At 46.5% G+C, this 18,587-nt stretch overlaps 10 protein-coding genes across 10 annotated transcripts; 4 read left to right on the top strand and 6 right to left on the bottom strand.

The window, feature by feature from the left end:
• Positions 1–55: 55 nt before the first annotated feature.
• P175DRAFT_0504463 (uncharacterized protein) lies at positions 56–1,853 on the bottom strand. Its single transcript, XM_040897883.1, has 2 exons — positions 896–1,853; positions 56–836 (listed from the first exon to the last, which is right to left on the bottom strand). Exons 1-2 carry the CDS (start codon positions 1,785–1,787, stop codon positions 439–441), a joined length of 1,290 nt encoding a protein of 429 aa, XP_040749113.1. The 5' UTR covers positions 1,788–1,853; the 3' UTR covers positions 56–438.
• P175DRAFT_0504462 (prephenate dehydratase PHA2) lies at positions 1,789–2,982 on the top strand. Its single transcript, XM_040897882.1, has 2 exons — positions 1,789–1,960; positions 2,032–2,982. The coding sequence occupies exons 1-2, from the start codon at positions 1,907–1,909 to the stop codon at positions 2,917–2,919; spliced, it is 942 nt and encodes a 313-aa protein (XP_040749112.1). The 5' UTR covers positions 1,789–1,906; the 3' UTR covers positions 2,920–2,982.
• Positions 2,983–3,300: 318 nt separating this feature from the next.
• P175DRAFT_0504460 (translation termination factor eRF1) lies at positions 3,301–5,149 on the bottom strand. Its single transcript, XM_040897881.1, has 4 exons — positions 4,959–5,149; positions 4,839–4,888; positions 3,652–4,780; positions 3,301–3,596 (listed from the first exon to the last, which is right to left on the bottom strand). The coding sequence occupies exons 1-4, from the start codon at positions 5,083–5,085 to the stop codon at positions 3,592–3,594; spliced, it is 1,311 nt and encodes a 436-aa protein (XP_040749111.1). The 5' UTR covers positions 5,086–5,149; the 3' UTR covers positions 3,301–3,591.
• Positions 5,150–6,593: 1,444 nt separating this feature from the next.
• Positions 6,594–8,577, top strand: P175DRAFT_0445398 (putative transporter; the record flags this gene model as incomplete). Its single annotated transcript, XM_040894282.1, has 5 exons — positions 6,594–7,560; positions 7,616–7,744; positions 7,797–7,894; positions 7,955–8,121; positions 8,196–8,577. The coding sequence occupies 5 exons, from the start codon at positions 6,594–6,596 to the stop codon at positions 8,575–8,577; spliced, it is 1,743 nt and encodes a 580-aa protein (XP_040749110.1).
• Positions 8,578–8,614: 37 nt separating this feature from the next.
• On the bottom strand, positions 8,615–9,505 carry P175DRAFT_0486285 (25S rRNA (adenine2142-N1)-methyltransferase; the record flags this gene model as incomplete). The annotated part of the gene is made up of 1 exon (XM_040895617.1): positions 8,615–9,505. The coding sequence occupies one exon, from the start codon at positions 9,503–9,505 to the stop codon at positions 8,615–8,617; it is 891 nt and encodes a 296-aa protein (XP_040749109.1).
• Positions 9,506–9,952: 447 nt separating this feature from the next.
• Positions 9,953–11,107, top strand: P175DRAFT_0504458 (60S ribosomal protein uL23; the record flags this gene model as incomplete). Its single annotated transcript, XM_040897880.1, has 4 exons — positions 9,953–9,980; positions 10,294–10,349; positions 10,421–10,707; positions 10,780–11,107. The coding sequence occupies 4 exons, from the start codon at positions 9,953–9,955 to the stop codon at positions 10,865–10,867; spliced, it is 459 nt and encodes a 152-aa protein (XP_040749108.1). The 3' UTR covers positions 10,868–11,107.
• An 84-nt stretch (positions 11,108–11,191) lies between these two features.
• On the bottom strand, positions 11,192–12,066 carry P175DRAFT_0504457 (Tim10/DDP family zinc finger protein). Its single transcript, XM_040897879.1, has 2 exons — positions 11,901–12,066; positions 11,192–11,680 (listed from the first exon to the last, which is right to left on the bottom strand). Exons 1-2 carry the CDS (start codon positions 11,998–12,000, stop codon positions 11,511–11,513), a joined length of 270 nt encoding a protein of 89 aa, XP_040749107.1. The 5' UTR covers positions 12,001–12,066; the 3' UTR covers positions 11,192–11,510.
• A 360-nt stretch (positions 12,067–12,426) lies between these two features.
• Positions 12,427–13,094, top strand: P175DRAFT_0495902 (BUD31 family protein; the record flags this gene model as incomplete). Its single annotated transcript, XM_040896100.1, has 3 exons — positions 12,427–12,598; positions 12,674–12,804; positions 12,951–13,094. The coding sequence occupies 3 exons, from the start codon at positions 12,427–12,429 to the stop codon at positions 13,092–13,094; spliced, it is 447 nt and encodes a 148-aa protein (XP_040749106.1).
• Positions 13,095–14,020: 926 nt separating this feature from the next.
• Positions 14,021–16,774, bottom strand: P175DRAFT_0504455 (uncharacterized protein). Its single transcript, XM_040897878.1, has one exon. It carries the CDS (start codon positions 16,321–16,323, stop codon positions 14,176–14,178), a length of 2,148 nt encoding a protein of 715 aa, XP_040749105.1. The 5' UTR covers positions 16,324–16,774; the 3' UTR covers positions 14,021–14,175.
• A 1,398-nt stretch (positions 16,775–18,172) lies between these two features.
• On the bottom strand, positions 18,173–18,580 carry P175DRAFT_0375054 (uncharacterized protein). Its single transcript, XM_040892956.1, has one exon. The coding sequence runs from the start codon at positions 18,471–18,473 to the stop codon at positions 18,237–18,239; it is 237 nt and encodes a 78-aa protein (XP_040749104.1). The 5' UTR covers positions 18,474–18,580; the 3' UTR covers positions 18,173–18,236.
• Positions 18,581–18,587: the final 7 nt, after the last annotated feature.

The following is an 18,587-nucleotide window of genomic DNA, read 5'->3' as shown; positions in this document are numbered from 1 at the left end:
CTGTAGGTGGGAAGAGATTGTAAGAGGACAGAAACAAAAAGAATCAAATTTAAACGTTTTGTCTAGCCTTGTTCGGTATATCATTTTTCCGACATAGCTTTGCGGCTCCACAAGCCATGCAATAATTATTCTTTTTATACACTAGGTACTCGCCCACTACCCATGCAATAATTGGTTGATAAGTACTGGAAGAACCAAATATTGACTACCTAGGTAGATAGCTGCCTAATGAAACGAGATAGGTATATAGTAGTTATGGCATATTCCTGAATCGTGTTGGAGCTTGCTGAATTTGCCATAGGACAGATGCATAAATGCCTGGCTAACTTTTCAATCTGGAAAGATAGCCCTTCGTATGTATGCAATGGTTAGACGATGGGAGAAGCGATATGGATGGCGACATTGCAACATCTCTATTGTATTTCGAAACCGGGGGGGTCATCTATGAGGTGTAGACCTATCGGTTTTAACGGTGCCTCTAACGGACAACCCGCCATTTTTGTCTTCGATCCATACGTCCCATGAAATTGTATTTCCCTTGCTTGGTTTGGGTTTGCCGCAGACCGCTAAGTCCTCTTCTACGAAAAGAGGGGCTAGATTTCTATACTCAATCTCTCTGATGGTTAACCCTTTCCCTTCTAGATGTGCTCGAAGAGCTGTGAGGAGCAGCGTCAACGTCAACGGTCCGTGTACGAGAAGGTTCCTATAACCTTCGACGTTTTGTGTATAGTTCTGGTCGAGATGGATCAAGTGCGCGTTGAACGTGAGGGCCGAGAAGCGAAACAATAGGGACTTTGAAGGTAGAATTGCATTACGAAACTCAGGATCCGAGGGAGCTTTGGAGAGAAGAAAGCGTTAGTAGGTATTCTTCGTGACTTCGGTCAAATTTACACACGCTTAATTGTTTTCGCGGCCTGGGAGAACTTTGCCTTGTCATCAGCAAGTTGTTTTGCAGTCTTATCCCGCATAAATACCAAATCTCGATTTTCGATGATTGATATATGTCCAGAGGAGCATTCATGATCGGTTTCACTCCATATTCTTTTCCTAATGCTACTCTCGTCTTCTCCTTCCTGTACAGGGCCGATGTGCCTCCCTATTTTGACGATTATTTTCTCCTCCCCGGGTTGTCCTTTCACTATGACATCTCGAATTCCTTCAATACACACTGCTCGACTGCCATCGAGAGGTAGGCTATTTGTAGCTGAGAATCTGATGCTACCCCCAGCCCACAAACGTCTGTTAAAGGGTTCTCCAGGGCTATGTAGGGTATCAGTTCCGTCGGGTAAGAGCTGCGAGAGTGTGACTTGGGGTGGGAAGTAGACCAGATGATGGCCTGCAGGGAGGTGAAAATGGCGCGTGATTGAAGGTAGAATTGTCTGCGGTTGATGCCCAGGGAAGAGGCCGCCCAATGTCAGATTCAGGAGATGCGACTGTTGTGTATGCAGATAATCGAAAAACAAGGGAATTCGTCGTGATGTCAATTCATGATGTAAACGTTCGGATAAGGAAGAGTAAGCTCGAGATGTGAGCGCTGGTTTGAATCGGCCCCACGAGCACCCTATTTGGAATGTAGATCTCTTCATTAGTAATCCCGAAAAGTCACTTGAAAAGGGCCATGGGTGACAAGTTATACAGGAGGAGCAGCTCCAATTTTGAGATGCTAAGTGAGCGGAGTTTGCGAAATAATCAAGTATGGGGTTTGTTGGAGTTTGACCTGTTTGTCTGGCAGACGATATCGGACCCAAATGTGATCCGCCGGTGTAACTTGATGGGAACAAGAACATATTCCAGTTCCAACCCCTTGTTCTTTAATCCAGAGCCCATTCCTATATATACAGCAGAAGAAACAAACTTCTTCTCTTCCATTCAGTGCTGCGAAAGAGTGTGGGCAGTGGAGGACGTCATGCAGCCCCTCAAAGTAACATTTCTAGGCCCCGCGGCATCTTTTTCCCACCAGGTCAGAAATAACCAAACCACCAGTCCCCCGGTCTAAAATCTTATAGTGTCGTTAATTACGGATTATTTTAGGCTGCCGTGGAAACATTTGGGGCCTCCTCTGAGCTACAACCATGCGTATCATTCGCAGATGCTATCACAGCCGTACAAAATCAAGACGCCGACTATGCCATCGTGCCTTTCGAGAACTCGACCAATGGATCTGTTGTCCAAACATTGGATCTTCTAGCGGACCGCAATGGTGTATATAGTGACGTGAAAGTGTGCGGAGAGCATTATTTGACAGTACACCACTGTATTTTGGCTCGAAAAGGAGCTATCCTAACCTCGCAACGAGACTACAGCTCCATAACGAAATTATATACACACCCACAGGCATGGGGTCAATGTGAGAAATTTCTTGGGAAGCACTTCAAGGGCGTGGAGAGGCAGGATGTCTCGTCTACATCCAAGGCAGGTGAGACAGTTTTGAGGACAACCTCCGAAATCAATGGGGCTATAGCCAGTCGGTTTGCAGGAGAGCATTACGGCTTGGACATACTTGAGGAGAACATCGAGGATGCAGCCAATAACACTACACGTTTCTTGGTGCTGAGGAACGTGAAGTCCGAGGGCACAAGTCGAGTTTCTTTTGAATCTACAAAGGCTTCGGTGTCCCAGGAACCGACCCGGTCTGTATCTGCAACAAGGACATTGATCTCGTTCATGATTCGTCAAGATGCTGTTGGGACACTAGCAGATGCGTTGTTGATTTTCAAGGAAGGTGGGATGAATCTCACAAGCATAAACACACGACCGAGTCAAATCGCGCCCTGGAAATATGTGTTTTTGGTTGAGAGTGAGACGATGTCTGGTGGTCAAAAGGAGGATACAGTACCGGAGATCATGGATGGGCTGCAGAAAGTCACTGAAAATTGCAGACACCTGGGGAACTGGACAAATCAGCTTGCGTCGAGATGAATATAAATAAAAATTTCATGAGTATAGATTAGCGATTATGAAAATCCCATAGATTGTTTGCGCGCAACTAAAGGTACAGTAGACTTGGTACGGGGGCCTCGAACTGTAACGCGAGCAGGGCGTTTTTACTGATATAGAAATCGAGCAGCATGTGTATGCTATGATAACCAAGACGTAGGGATATATTATAGAACCACCAAAGCTTTTTTTTTTTTTTTTTTTCAAACTATACTTGACGCGAGAAGCACAAAACGAGAGCAACTCTGGTACCAGAGGTTTACCAGAAGAAAACAATCTTAACTGCCAGCTCAAATTTGCATAAGCTAAACAATCCTTGGAATGGATGGCTGTAGATTATACGGAACGAATCCACCATCCATTTTGCAAATCACACCTCGTGTTAACCGAATAGGCAACCTCGGTGACCATGCTACGGAGCTTGGATGGCCCTGCCATACAACACATGTGTTAGCTAAATTTGGCGTAGCGTGGACAAATGAACATACCTCTGAGCAACTTCACAAGGATTTGTCCGGGTGGCATCACGGTGTCACTCGTGATGGCTACGGTACCGCCTTTGGAGCCGCTTTCGTTGATCGGGCGAGCCGTCAAAAGATCCATTTTTGGAACTCCTGGCCTTTCATCCTCGCTCTCTGCGAGGCCGCTCAACCGTCAATCTATAGAGGCAATTAGTACAAGAGCGTGGGCAGGTTTGTATCACCCAAGACATACCGTCATAGAATTCGTCATCGTCGTCCATGTCAGCAAGCTGTTCAAAATTGACCTTGTATCGGAGAATGGCTCCAATACCACCGAATCCCTTCACAAACTGGTTACCCTCGCTCGACCTGTCGGAAACGAATTCGAGGGCAGCACCAAAGTCCTTGTAGTTCTCGGCGAGCCATTCAAGGAACGAACCCTGGTCAATAACCTCCATATCTGTGCCGGTTTCCTTATCAATGAACATTTCGCGGTTTGCCTCTTGAGTCTTGTTGGTATGGAGGACAACTTCGGAGCCAGAAGATTCTTTGAGAACCCATCGGGTAACATCCAAGTTCTCATAAACAATGAGGGTTTCTGCTGCACCGAGTTCCATTGCTTTGAGAGTGTCTTCAACACCGTAGCAGACCTTTCCGGTATCTTGGCTGAGTTCCTCGAAGTACTTTCCAATGAGCTTCTTCTCCTGGACGAACTTCACATTGCTCAGGGTCTCTGAGGAAAGTTCAATGGCCTGATTAAAGCCGTTTTCTCCACCATAAGACACGTCGACGACCTTGATGACCTTGGCCTGGAGACGCTGATCAAACATATCGGACTGGTTCAGATCATTCTTGAAATCAGCAGAACCAGCCAGAATCAAACCGGCGACGTTGACTTTGTCATTGGTGATGTAGTTCTGAACCGCCAGCTCGGCAATCTTGCGGACATAGTTGTGACGCTTCTCCTCACGAAGACGTGCGAAACGGAGAGCGGACTGACCACCACGACCATGCTTTTTGGGTAGATCAACTGACAACTTTTGAAGCACTTCTCTTGTATTACCGCTCAGGGTACCGAAAAGCGCACCGTTACCGTCCATGATAATGAAACCAAACTTCTGATCCGAATCGAGAAGTTCGCTCAGGGCTTCAGTGTGGAACTTGTTGTCACAGAGATAAAGGGACGTGTTGATAGGCTTGAAGGGCTCGAAATCGATGTTGATCTTACGTTCTTTTCCTTCGGATGTGATAATTTCACCACAGTAAATAACCAAGCCGTTGGGGGGGACCTTGTTGTAAAGCTTGAGACGTTGCTGGGTAGAAGTAATGGCAGAGAGGACGGAAAGACGATTGACACGAGACTTGATGTTGGAGGCAGTACCCTTGAGAGTCACAGTTAGAGGCTACTGCTTATACTATATACACTCGGATGAAACTTACAAATTCTTCAGCCAACATCTTTGCCGCTCTGGATACCTGATCCTTGGGGGCTGCGAAGACAGATACATTAGACATTTCCTGATACTCGGACCGCAACAATAAAAAGGACTAGGGACGTACGAATGATGAGAGAGATCATGGAGGTTCCATTTCCTCGAGCGGCTTCGAGCCGCTTGATGAGCTTCTTAATCTTCCATATCTCAATATTCTTCTCCGCTTCGCCCCCCTGCGCCGGAACCGCACTCATGATGGGTGAGGCGACGATGCTATATGGCCCTGGTTAAAAAAAAAAAAAAAAAACTAGAAACTGGCCACCTGGTGCTGTATAGATTGTTAGCGGGGAACAACCGCCTTGTTAAGAACAGCAAGGGCGCTTTTTTAAACAGAGAAACAAGCACAAAAAAAGGCGATAACTGATATTAGGAAAGAGAAAGGGACAGAAACAAAATGAAAAAGCGAGTTACATACCTCGAGGCTGTTCAATTTGCCGTTCAAATCCAGCGGGATGTTTAAGCAAAATTCATCAGGCACCGTGGGGTGGCAGACACAATATGAGAGAGGGCCAACAGCCGCCCGTGATTGATGATGTAAGCTCGCTAGGAGTCCGGATTGTACCTGACGCTGACAAAGTTTCCGTGCAACCCAAAAGTTGTGATTCTGGCAGCAGCGAGTCAAATCCTATATAAGATCAGACGAGAAAATCTTGATTCATATGTGTGTAGTCAATATGTTTATTCCTTGGAACCATGAACAACTCCATGTAGGACCAATACTGAGGCAAAGTACTCTATACCTAAACCTGGTCGGGAGTCCACTCCCTTCGGTAAACCCTTGAATTCTGCCTCCCGCACACGGCCGCCTTTGTTATAACCAGAATTGATAAGATACAGTGTTATAAATATAATATGGGATATGGATACTTATGAGTAACCCAATCTGAATCTTGTTACAAATTAAACACTGTGACATGCATAACGGTATTCTTTTCTGGGTGATGATAGATAGATCGGGAGTGGTATAGAGAGCAATCCAGGATTCGATTCCCTACTGTGTATAGCTTGGTAACTTCCTAAGTTCCCTATAGTTACCTAGGTAGTTAGATATATCTGCAGCGGACGACTTATCTCTGGTCTTATCCAAACCCCCCACATCTTAAATTACCCGAAAGTAGCTCCCTAGGTATCGCCAGTCCCATGTCATTTCTCTGATTTTCTTATCTCTGTTTTATGTTATTGCCTTTGTCTCTACGCTACCAGGTAGGGTCCGCCTGCCAATGATACTAACCGCTCCATTGCTATTAAATAGATGAGGATAGTTTTATTAGTCGTTGGATCCCATTTCTTTGCGTCTTTCTGGAATCTTGGGGAGCTCACCATAAGCTCTAGGAATGCAGCTCTTTTCTCGGAATTGCACTCAGCAATTTAGGATTTGAGTCGTTTCTCTGTCTTGTCTGTTATTATCCTTTCCTGAGGCAGCGACTTTCCCAAACGCGCTACCCTACGGTCTTCTTCAAATTGTGTCTAGGAAAACTCTTCGGCTGGCCTTAACAGGACGCATCAAGGAAAGACACAAAAGAAAATGTTTGAAGAAGAGCCTGAAACAGATCAAAGCTACCACTCGGTGACATACAGATCACCATTTTCAAGCTCGCCCTTAGAGCCTAGCGACGACGGTGATCGAGAGGCTAGTGATGATAATGATCTTTTTCACAGGTCGAGGTAAATCGCATTGTTATCGAATATGGGATTGAAGCTGATGTTCACAAAATTCAATAGGTCGGCTTCCTTTTCTACACGTTTCCGACAAGCAGGCGGGGTTAACAGCATCGACAATTTCGCTCGGTCATGGCAACGAGCCGCGTGTTTCCCAGAAGTCATCCCCCGACAACCATCCTTCGTAGCCGCGGACTCTGATGATGAATGGCATCCGTCAGGGGCTGAATCCATTAGACCGCATGGCTCGCCTCCTCTCGATTTAGATCCGTCTCTCACGCGGCCTCTGCTGGGCATGCAGGGTGAAGCACATGGTAGTGGCATAGCTGGTCCGGGCCTTGCCGGGAAAGGGATTTTCAACGCTTCTCTTCTCGGATCTTCATTTGGGACATCATACGGTACAATCTCTTCTCGTGTTAGCGAATCGACCCGAAAGCATGTTATAGAGTTCCACAGGGAGCAACAAGCTCATCCTGAGCCACCCACGGGTCATGATGGAGAGCCTCTTCTCCTCAAACAGGTGCAACATGAGGATGGTACGCGAGAGAATATTGTAGTTGGCCAATCTACTGTGCCACAGACGATCTTCAACTCCGTTAACGTATTAATCGGTGTCGGCCTTCTGAGTTTGCCTCTGGCAATGAAGCATGCTGGGTGGCTCCTTGGTCTGATACTCCTTCTGTTCTCTGCAATAACTACATCTTACACTGCTAAGATTTTGGCCAAGTGCTTGGATGTGGATCGAAGCCTTGTGACGTATGCTGATTTGGCATATATCAGTTTTGGACACCATGCTCGCGTAGTAACAAGTCTTCTGTTTTGCTTGGAACTCCTCGGAGCTTGCGTTGCCTTGGTAGTACTATTCGCCGATAGCCTTCATGTTCTTTTCCCTGGCTTAAGCATCCTCCAATGGCAACTTGTATGTGGTGTGATGCTTGTGCCCCTGAACTTTTTACCTCTACGGCTACTGAGTGTGACGAGTATCCTTGGTATACTCTCTTGCACATCCAGTATGTTTGTCCCTTTTATACATTGATGATATTTAACCTGGGCTAAATGAGATAGTTGTGGTCATAATTTGCATCGACGGGCTCGTCAAGCCAGACGCTCCGGGCTCGCTTCGGGATCCTTCCAAAACTTACTTGTTCCCTGATAATTGGGCGACTATCCCTCTCAGTTTTGGGCTTATAATGTGTAAGTCATTTCTGAACATTATTAAAAGTGTCTGACACTCACTCTCTTAAAGCGCCTTGGGGTGGCCATGGAGTATTTCCCAACATATACCGAGATATGAGACATCCACACAAATACGCAAAAAGCCTCTGGGCAACGTACATATTTACAGTAAGTAATGAAAATACAAAACAGGCTGATTGTTTAGGTCTAACCCAAAGTTCATAATAGTATTCCCTTGACTGTGCAATGGCCATCCTGGGCTGGCTAATGTTTGGCGACGGAATTCGGGATGAAGTCACAGCCAACGTGTTAAGGGTAGACGAATATCCGCGGTTTTTGTCTATTTGCATAATAGTTTTCATTGCTATAATTCCAATCACCAAAGTCCCCCTCAAGTGAGTTTAAATGCCCGCAATTAACCCCCCCCCTCCCCGATGGCGCGACTTTCGAGATCACTAACGAAGTCTAGTTGTCGGCCTCTTGTGGCGACAGCTGAAGTCCTCTGTGGACTTGGGCCCCATATTGAATTGGATTCAAACGAGCATTCTGGTCGCAGAATTTTTTTCCGTCAGTCATTGAGCGCTTTTATTCGCATACTCGTTATAGCCCTCATTGTTGTTATGGCGATCATTTTCCCATCCTTTGACAGGATTATGGCGTTAATGGGCTCAGCATTGTGCTTTACTATTTGCATCATATTGCCTCTTGCATTTTATTTGAAGATCTTCGGGAAAGAGATTAGCCCAAAGGAACGACTGCTGGACTGGTTTCTTCTGATTATATCCTCAATTTCAGCGGTTGTCGGAACGGTGTGGGCATTATTGCCGCAGGAAATGATTTCTTCGCTATGAAGCATTTAGGATTCGGTGGATAGCGCGTTTCCTTCGTTCATGATTGTTTTGTTGCCTTATCGTTTTTTATAACTATTGCAAAATTATTTCTCGTTTTGCCGGGATTTAGCATCTCTTTCTTGAACTGCTTGGGTTCGCGTTTGCCGCTATATTCCCAAAGCTGAAATATTAATTTTGTTGTTTGCTTGCTTTCAACAAGAGAAAACCCAAGACTGGATAGGATATCATGTAGCCTCTGCTCTGTAAGGTATCGCGAATTGGAAACGCAAGGTAAGGGAAGCACCAGGAATAAGCTGGGCATAAAAGACACAGAGGAGTCGGGCAGTAGTGGTGCCTTGGTCAAAAAAGTGACACATCGTTTCAGCATCTCGCCTCGACCGACAGGGTCGGGAACATAATTCAGCACCAAGGAGAGGCTGATGATGTGAAATCGGTCGTCATCACTAGATGGAAGGCGCCTTTCCATGAAATCCTGTTTCAATATCCCAGGCTCCTGCGAGTTCAGATCGATTCTCGTCACATCCAGACCCTCATTCTGAGAACAGGCGTTTTTAGTGCTTAGGGCACCAACTTCCAGGACCCGAAGCTTAAAGGGCCTGTCCTTTAAAGCACCCAGTTGCGGATTAATCCAGTCAATGAGGACTTTACTCGAGTCGCCCCCGCGTTCCAGGGATTGTCCGATTTTGCTTGCGAGCTGGTAACTCTCTAACCCGCCATTTTGTTGAATCTGCGCGTCGAGTTTATCGGCTAGAGCTTTGTCGCCGGATCGCAATGCTTGGGCGTGAAGTTTGAGGAGAGTGTGATGGGAGCGTATGAGGTTCCTGGTTGCCTTTGAGGATAATGCTGGAGCGCTCTTTCGTATAGTTGGTGGGCGAGTGCGAGAGAGAAGCGTGGGTCGTTTAGCATTCCGCTGCTTTTTGGAAGTCATTGCTAGACGTGCTGTGCATGTTTGTACGTTTTTTTTTTGGGGGGGGGGATGCTTTCACGGAGGGAAAACACAATGTATGCGCTGGATATTTGGAATTGCCTTTGAACTAGAGCCTCCGGGGATATTTGTATACGATCAAAATCAAATGAAAGTATTAATTATGGTATGGGATTTGGAGGGCCTGCAAATTTATGCCGATATATGCCTTGTATAATGATACAATCAAATTTGTCGACCGCCTTTGACAGGAATTATTCACCGGCAGAAAGAAAAGGCGGTACAGAATAAAACCACAGATCGCCGCCAAGAAAAAAAAAAGAATTTCCGTCGGAAGGAAAGGTCAGGTGACCCACACAGCGGCGCGAGGGTTTTTGCTAAGCGAAGACACTCCGAACAATTCGACTTTCGACACTGCGACAATCACGACAACAGCGCCAAACGACAGCCATGGCCCCTAAAGCAGAGAACAAGCAAGGTAAGGCATATTTGAACCACTCAGTTATTTTCGTTCCGATATCAAATTGTCGATGTTGAGAGACTCGAGTTGGAGAGCGTTGTGAGGTGCTACTGTTCTGTGTCGATGATTTGTGCCCACGCAAATATACTCCAAGATGATAAGGAACAATTTTCAACATGCACGCAACTCGACTCCGTTCGATTCGCTGGCTCTTAACGCTCACATTTTGTCTGATTTCTTTACTCGACAAAAACGACGATTGAAACTCGCGATGCTTTTTTTTTTTTCTACTTGAATTCGAACATTCGCTTACGATTGTTTCTGTGAACAGGAAAGCCCAGCGCTAAGGCTGGCGCTGCTGCCAAGGCAGTCTTGAAGGGTGCAGGCGTACGTTTTTGACCCAGTCTCGATGCTGTGTATGCCTCGCTGGAAACTCAGAACTAAAAAATCAATTATAGGCGCACAAGACTCGCAAGATCCGCACCTCGACCACCTTCCACCGCCCCAAGACCCTTCAGCTGTCCCGGTCCCCCAAGTACCCCCGCAAGTCCATCCCTCACGTCCCTCGCCTCGACGCTCACAAGGTCATCCTCTACCCTCTAAACACTGAGAGCGCCATGAAGAAGATTGAGGAGAACAACACCCTTGTGTTCATCGTGGACGTTAAGGCCAACAAGCGACAGATCAAGGTGGCTCTTAAGAAGCTGTACGATGTTGACACCGTCAAGGTCAACACCCTTGTCCGGTACGTTCTTCTCCCCCTTCCCTTGGCGGTTGTGTTTGTGTGAGACAGAATGTACTAATTGAGTATATCTAGACCTGATGGACTGAAGAAGGCCTACGCCCGACTAACCCCCGATGTCGACGCTCTTGACATTGCTGCTACCAAGCTCGCTATTGTCTAGATGATTGGTTTTTCTTTGGGTCTGGGAAACGGTTCTCTTTTGCGCGGTGGCTCATAATCAGCCTTACAGTTAGCTCCTGTTGTGCAATAACCAATGGCTGAATGATTGTTAAAAAGAAAAAAGAATTATTTGAACGCACGAATCTATCCTGAATAGATATTTATATAATCCCTCTTTAAGATGGTTTCTGGGATTCAAGTAGATGCATAATAATGGTGGGTAATCATAACTCAACTACGGGTTATCGTCTGCCCTTGTCACTTTCTATACCTTGAGACAGGAATCCATCCATCCCGTAACTAAGGAAAAGTAAACCCATTATCGTTAAAAAGAAAGAAACATTCAATTCTATTTATACAGTAGTACATAAATATCCAACCCTATGAACCCCCCATTGGACAATAATACATCAATCAATCAATCACAACCTGACCCCAGCCGACTTTGAAAGCATCTATGAGAGTACCAAGTTATCGCATATCACCCGATAATGCCACCATAAATCGCTCTTCACACGTCCTATAATACTATAATACCTCTCGAGCCATTCATTCATCAACAACAACAACAACAACAACAACAACAACCCCCAAAAAGCAAGGATATTCCCAGAAAGTCCATCGCCAACGAAGAGAGACCCCGTCTATTGGCCTCCGCGAAGGGTCTCCAAATGCTTCAGGACCGCAAAGTTCGTATCCATCCACCGCTCCACGCAGTTCTGTGCGCACGATTCTTCGGATCGGTCCAGGCGACCAGATGTGATGCTAGAGGTGATGCACTTCTTCCAGCAGACATCTGCGAGGTGGTGCACGGCTATAGCAGTGGACGATGTTGGTTAGCGGGGATTCATTCGGATTCTGCGGTTATGAGGGAACAGTAGATATCGTCTCCCGCCCTTGAATGTACAGGAGGAGAAAGGAAGGGAGAGAGAGATATATATATATATAAAAGAAGAAGAAGAAGAAGAAGAAGTACGAGTAAATATAGTAGGATAATGAGTTAGAGAAAGGCAAAAAAAAAAAAAAAGACTTACTCTGCTGGATATTCGACTTCTGGGCTTCGTTGGTCAGAAACTGGTTCAGTTCTTTCTTGTCAGCTTCGCTGAGCTTGGAGACGTCGAGTTGCTGGTCCATTTTGTTTGTGGTTGGGATTGGAATGGGATTTTCGGAACAAGGAGGATAGGGAAGGAAAAGTTGAGAGATAGTAAGTAAGTAGTAGAGGAGATATTTAGATTCGCTCAAACGCCGTCGAAAAATCGATAGGCTCTCGGATCCGGAGGAGGTCGAGTTCCAATATGTACATTAGAGCGGCGGGCGGTGAGCGTTCCAGTCGATAACCATCTTCAACGTTCTTTCGCGATTACATCAAGGGTCAATATCGAACTAACTATCTGTTGCCAGTTGTTTGGTTTATCAGCTTAAAAAACCGGAAGACCGATTCTATCGTTTTCTAACATTCGCTTCGTATTTTCTCGATTTCAAAAAACCGTCTCGCCGCATTTCCTCTCTCCTTCCCCGCCAATTCTAGACCCCCCCCCAAAAAAAAAAGATACCTGGAAAATGCCTCCAGTACGAACATCCCGCAATCGCAAGCCGCCACCAGCAGGCTTCGATGACATCGAAGACACGTTACTCGAGTTCAGCAATAAAATGAAAGATGCAGAGAATGCGCCCCACGAGGGGAAGAAGAAACACGAGGTTCTGTGGCCGATTTTCCAGATCAGTCATCAGCGTACGTTCTCTCTCTCTCTCTCTATCTTTCTAAGAAGGCTGGCGAAACTAATTGTCGATTATCATCGTATTACAGGATCAAGATATATCTACGACCTATACTACGAGAAAGAAGCCATATCAAAACAGCTGTATGACTGGCTCTTGAAGAACAACTACGCGGATGCGAACCTGATCGCGAAATGGAAAAAACAGGGCTACGAGAAGGTAAGCCCGATTTATTATCCCCGAGTACTCGTAATCAATCTCCTTTTGCGAGGTTACTTTAACTAGCTTGACAATTGCGTGAACATCCCTGGCTAACTTCTCCCGCCCTTTTTTTTTTTTTTTTCTTCTCGTTTTCCGCTATACAGCTCTGCTGCCTCCGCTGTATCCAGACTAAGGAAACCAACTTCAACGCAACCTGTATTTGCCGAGTACCAAAAGCCCAGCTGAAGGAGGACCAGATGATCCAGTGTGTGAGCTGTGGATGTCGAGGCTGTGCTAGTAGCGATTAGCTTGAGAGGATCACCGGACACCATTTACATCATCTTTGGATGTTATGTTCATTCAACCAGAACTGCGAGAGCATGGGGGGGGTTCGCCCCCATTTTTCTTTCCGGATTACACGACTAGTTACGGGATAATTGGGCTCGAGGGCTAAAGCTTTGGCTTTTGAAGCGCTGGACATGGCTTGAAGTCAAAAGTCAATATATCGACGCACATCAGAAAGACCATACTAGAGATCTTTTTCAGGGGGAGAACTGACCAAGTGAAATCCTCGATGGCCATCATGACGTTTATCGAATGGACTGGCTTTGCTGGTCGCCCCTCGTGCCCTCGTTTCTTTTTTTTTTATCAGGTTAACTTTGTGTTATTCCTACGATATTTTGCGTCGCTTATTTCCCAGCGTGCAACCCGTGGTCATATCGCACTTTGCCTCGAGGGCAAGATGATAACCTGATAACCTCCAGAATAAAACAAAGATGTCCATTAATGAATGATACGCTCTAAAGACCTTGTCGTTAAATCAATACACGTCGATTTCTTGATAGGAATAGAAACAGTTCTGGTCCAATGGTTCTCATTTACTGCAATTTTTTAATTAGAAACAAGACAAAATTTAATAACAGATTAGCGTAGGGAGAAGAGAAGAATGCAATGCAAACAAAATCAAACGGAGAAAACGCAAGCTCGTAGAAACATCGCATACTCATGTACATCCTAGCAAATGTCGTCATAAGGTCATGATAAGATCGTTTCGAGGCCAGCTGAAGCCAAAACCGACTCCGAACCTTGTCTCCACCCAAAAAAAGAACTCCAGGAAGGACACTCGGTATGCGCCCAAAGTCACATATAAAAAGCACGCAAAAAAAAAAAAAAAATCCTGGAAACCCCAACTCCGTCATGTCAAATCCCACCAAGTACTAGGTATTAATGAACGTGCACCACCAGCACTAGATAAAATCGCACTAATTGCGAGCAAAGGCGAAAGCAAAAAAAAAAAAAAAACAAAAACAAAAACAAAAGCATAACCGGTATGTGGATAACGCAAAAGGTGTGTCTTCCTCAAGAAGACACCGGATCTTATAAAGGTGATCAAAATAAAGTGTTGCTCCGCTGAAGCTGTGGTCTTGATATATGAGGTCGAGGTCTAGACGAGTCGTCCTTACCCGCGCCTCCAATTTTTTGAAATCCTTGCAAGAGATCCACACCATCTACTTCGCGTGGACTCTCGTCGAAAAGATGGAACGAGAAGAAATCATCGTGCGCGGTATCAACATAGCGCCCTGAATCAGGAACCTTCGAGGGCGAATCAGGGAAGAGAAGGCCTTTAGATTTGCTTGCAGACAATGGTTGGAGGCTTCCTATTCGGTTGTTCGCGCTCATAGCCGTGATATCTGCGAGGATGCTCCCGTTTGCTCCCCCGCTGTCAATCCGGGCGCGTTTTGCTGAACGCCTTTCAGGCGAACCAAAAGCCGGTGCAGATATAGGATCAACCGTCGGGTCCGCAAACACATCAAAGGCGACATGGAGATTGTCGTTCGGTGTGAAGGTTTCATCTTGAATATTAAAAGCAGGACTCCATGGTAGATCCTCGTCTGTAAGGCCAAGATGTTTGATAGGGGAATTGACCATTTGCTGGATCTTCTTCCGGTGGTTTCGAAGATTGGTGTTGGGAGATACCGACGGTGGTGGCTTAGCCGGCTTCTTGAATTTGATTAAAGGAGTAATAGGAGGCGGCAGCATGCTAACATATTCGCCGCGGATTGGCGAGGAACCGACTATGAGGCCAGCATCTTTCAATATACCTGAATGGCTGGGACTGATGTCATGCGATGAGCTCCGAATGCGAGCAATCTCCTCTTCTGCCCGTCCACGCTTGATGCGAGGGGGCTCGATATCAAGGTCTGAAGTCAGGATATGGCTAGCCTTGTTGGATCGCATTACCGATGACTCCAGTGACGAAAAGTAGCCACTATCATTCATGGTATTGGATTTCCGTTTCCTATGACGGGGGGCATTGTTGGAATGGATTGTATGAGATGGTGTAGGGGGGGTCCCTTGCCGGATGAATCGAGGCGGCACGACCGGAGGAGAGGAATGAATAGCCTGCGGAGGAGAAGACCGGGGCGGGGGCGCATGGCCCGCAGGGATATTGGCGCTTTCATCGCCTGTGTCCTCCTGAAGGGCAGGATCGGATGCAGGGAGAGTTGCGTCGGAAGATAAATCTACTTGCTTGGATCTCTTGGTAGCAGGAGCATGAACAGCAGGTGGCACAGCCCAGGTAGCTGTGCTCGAGCTCTGTGAGTGAACGGGCTCTCGCTGGGATACCGCAGGGAGGGGAAGACTAGACATTGTCGCGCGGCGGAGAGGCTTGTCTTTGATAAATTGGGCTTCCATGCCGGGTTCAATAGCCCAATAATTCCCTTTGCCTGGGTCGTCCTTCGGCCGTTCTTGCTTGATAAAAGCTTTATTCAAACTTAGGTTGTGACGGATGCTGTTTTGCCAGCCCGGATCACTATTCTTGTAATATGAGAACGTGTCTGAAATCCATCGGTATATTTGTGCCAACGTTAACCTCCTATTAGGCGCACGGAGGATGGACATTCCAATCAGGGTCGCATAGCTGTAGGGAGGCTTTGTGCCATCGTCCTCAATGTGCGGCATTTCGTGGGGCTCTGGTAGACGCGTCGGGGCCGTCTCGTCCCGTTGCTTATTTTTTGACCGCTCTTTCAACGGGGCCGCTTCCAAGAGCGATCGTCTCAAAGGCTGCTTCGAAATAAATGACGGTTCGGGGAAATCCGCGAAATTATCTGCTGAAGACACATCGACACGATGATGGTTACTTGAGGATGGAGGGTCAGTACTGATACTGGAGAAAGTCGTGAATAAGGCGGACTGCGGCATTGGGGCTGATGACGAGCGTGTGTAGGGGTCGAATGGGATCTTTTTAGTTGGAGAATCGGTCGTAAAGGTGGGGGGAGTAGGAGCAGTGATTGGAACAAAACTCAATCTTCCTTGACCAGAGAACGAGGCTCGCGAATCTCGATAGGATTTTGTCGGAGAAACTCGGCTCGGGGTGGCAGAGGTAGGGTTTAAGACGTATTCCTGCGCGGTAGGAAGATTCTCTATTGGTTGCAGGGGCAAAGGGGATGGTTCGAGATGCGGACGTGGTTTAGAAAACACCTTTTCCTGGTGTAAAGGCGCTTCTGAGATGTGTTGTAAAGATCGCTTCGGGCTCATGGCGCCACTCCCAGCCCGACTCACTCGGCCTCAGGCTGGCGTTGGTCAGGGCTTTGGGAACGCGTTATAGAATCGCGAAGGTTGAATTTGGTGGTGATCAAGCCAAAGTGACACAGGAACCGTTTGTCACTTTGATTACTTGTCGGGTAATCGTGTCAGCACGCTGAACAAGGCTGTGGAAGAGATGGTGTAAAGCCTTAGATTATCCCGGCGGATTGGTTCGTGGTTTGGCCAGAAAGCACGCATTAAAGGCAGCGACTGCAGTAGACTGTATTGCTGAAGCGAAACGAGTGGTGATGAAGGAGGTAGGTTGGTAAGAAGTCGCGCGCGAAGGGAAGAGACGGGGGGAGAGAAGGGAGAATCTGGAACGCGGCGATTCGACTCTTAATCAAAATTCCTTTGCCTGGTAAGGTTGCTCAAGCCCAAGTGGGGGGGGGGGTGTGCAAGATACTTTCTGGATAATAATTGATTAGTTGGAAATGGGGAATGAAAGAAAGGTTGAGGACGAGATGTTGACTGTCGGCGCGAACTCGCAGCGGCGTATGGTATGGTTACGACGCGTGCGCGTCTCGCGTCGAATTGGGTGCGCGCACAGCAAATTGGGCGGGAGTTGGTATTGTCATGGATGACAATACGGGGCTCCTTTGTTTCAAGGCAAGACGGGAAGAGACCCTCTTTCTTTCTTTCTCTCCTTGCTGGATCCGCCACCAAGAGAGTCATCACGCATCCGGCGATCTCGGCAGATCGTGGGTCCCTCTTAGTCCGACAAGGCCGGTCGTGAAATATGCCAGTCGAGGCCCGTTCTTCTCCCACCCAACAGTTATGCAGGCTGGGTGGCCGGGGATTGATTCGAAATGATTCCTATCCAGAGTTCATTACAGCTCGTCTTGGCTAAGACATTGCTCGTAAGAAGGGCTTCTTTGACATTTTTCTCACTTATTCCTGGGCCAGAAATCTCTATCATTGGCTTGTTAAGCACCTCGGTTAGGATTTCAAGATAGCGGCATAGCCAACCATTCAAGCAGAGTTCGGATCGACTAACTGGCGACTAACCGTTTGCAAAGTCTATTTGCAACCAGCAATTCACCACGTCAATGTCTTCACACCGATAGATTATCATGCTGGAGCATCACAAACTATCAGAGAGGAGAGAGAGAGAGAGAGAGAGAGAGAGTGTGTGTGTGTGTGTGTGTGTATGGTAGTACTCCCCCAGCCAAAGCCTTCTGCCGCGCTAACTGACCCTTTTTTTTTCCCCTTTCTGGTACTATCTAGTACCTAGGTCGAATCTTCAACAAGTAGATCGGTGAATTTACACTGATAACCTTCCAAACCCACGTACATAATTTACTTTACAAGAACAACCGTAGCGTAAATACGATAGGATGAATCTGCAAACAACATGTCTATCTCCATCTCCACTGATTAACATCAAGATACAAGAACAAAATCTCCCCCTAAAAATGCAATTTAATAGTTTAATAAAGGGCCACATGTTTCGAAGCGGGACCCAAGGGATCTGCCCTGTTTAGAAATAGAAATGCGTCCAGGGTCAATGATTATGCCAGGGCAGAGTCCAAATATGCGTTTGCCCCTGCCTCCGCGGGTAAGGGATGACCCTGGATTAGGTACCAGAACGGTTCAATTTAAAGCCCCTCAATATTTTGTTAATCAAGGGATTCACCCTTGGGAGTTATGGCGCAGAAGCAGGGGTCTTTCGTGTGGTAAGTTGGGGCAGGATTCCAGAATCACTCGGCGTAGGATTGATTGTCCTCCTGGATCAGAGTAGGATTTTTCGCCTCCAATGTATACAGTACCACCACCAGCTATCAACTATCCGGACACTTCAATGGTAAGCTGAGAGCATCGTTGGTCCCACTCGTATACATTAATATCCCGGAAATAACAGTCGATAGCTATAGTTTTGTTTCCATTGTGTGACCCACGAGCCGGCCAGTGTCCGATAAAACAGCCGTTTTCAAGTAGAATATACTGCAAATTGAGATGGACCAAAAATCTCTATAAAATAGTCTAATGACACCATTGAAAAATGAGAGAGAGAGAGAGAGAGAAAGCACAGGAAAAGAAAATTCTATCCTAACAACAATAATATCAAGGCTGAAAATGTGAACAGTACCCAAGAACGCCACCATGCAGTGAAATTGAAAAACATAAACCACTTGGGCAGTAAATAAGACCTTCCCATCATCATCGCAAAGTTAAAGCCACAAACTGCTTTGGGGCCAAACAAAATATGTCATGGATAT

This window comes from Aspergillus ochraceoroseus (genome assembly GCF_002846915.1).
Source record: "Aspergillus ochraceoroseus IBT 24754 chromosome Unknown P175scaffold_9, whole genome shotgun sequence".
Lineage (NCBI taxonomy): Eukaryota > Fungi > Ascomycota > Eurotiomycetes > Eurotiales > Aspergillaceae > Aspergillus > Aspergillus ochraceoroseus.
Note: the sequence above shows the minus strand (reverse complement) of the source record. Positions and strands in the feature narration are given on the sequence as shown.

What these genes read in the sequence shown, in the direction of transcription:
- P175DRAFT_0375054 (XM_040892956.1), bottom strand. Translation starts at nt 18,473, where the DNA reads ATGGTGGCGTTCTTGGGTACTGTTCACATTTTCAGCCTTGATATTATT.
- P175DRAFT_0504460 (XM_040897881.1), bottom strand. Translation starts at nt 5,085, where the DNA reads ATGAGTGCGGTTCCGGCGCAGGGGGGCGAAGCGGAGAAGAATATTGAG. An exon ending in CATGATCTCTCTCATCATTC is followed by an intron (nt 4,889 to 4,958) that starts GTACGTCCCTAG and finishes CTGTCTTCGCAG; the next exon opens with CCCCCAAGGATCAGGTATCC. An exon ending in AGATGTTGGCTGAAGAATTT is followed by an intron (nt 4,781 to 4,838) that starts GTAAGTTTCATC and finishes GTGACTCTCAAG; the next exon opens with GGTACTGCCTCCAACATCAA.
- P175DRAFT_0504455 (XM_040897878.1), bottom strand. Translation starts at nt 16,323, where the DNA reads ATGAGCCCGAAGCGATCTTTACAACACATCTCAGAAGCGCCTTTACAC.
- P175DRAFT_0504457 (XM_040897879.1), bottom strand. Translation starts at nt 12,000, where the DNA reads ATGGACCAGCAACTCGACGTCTCCAAGCTCAGCGAAGCTGACAAGAAA. An exon ending in GAAGTCGAATATCCAGCAGA is followed by an intron (nt 11,681 to 11,900) that starts GTAAGTCTTTTT and finishes CCACTGCTATAG; the next exon opens with CCGTGCACCACCTCGCAGAT.
- P175DRAFT_0504463 (XM_040897883.1), bottom strand. Translation starts at nt 1,787, where the DNA reads ATGTTCTTGTTCCCATCAAGTTACACCGGCGGATCACATTTGGGTCCG. An exon ending in GGCCGCGAAAACAATTAAGC is followed by an intron (nt 837 to 895) that starts GTGTGTAAATTT and finishes TTCTCTCCAAAG; the next exon opens with CTCCCTCGGATCCTGAGTTT.
- P175DRAFT_0504462 (XM_040897882.1), top strand. Translation starts at nt 1,907, where the DNA reads ATGCAGCCCCTCAAAGTAACATTTCTAGGCCCCGCGGCATCTTTTTCC. An exon ending in CGGCATCTTTTTCCCACCAG is followed by an intron (nt 1,961 to 2,031) that starts GTCAGAAATAAC and finishes GGATTATTTTAG; the next exon opens with GCTGCCGTGGAAACATTTGG.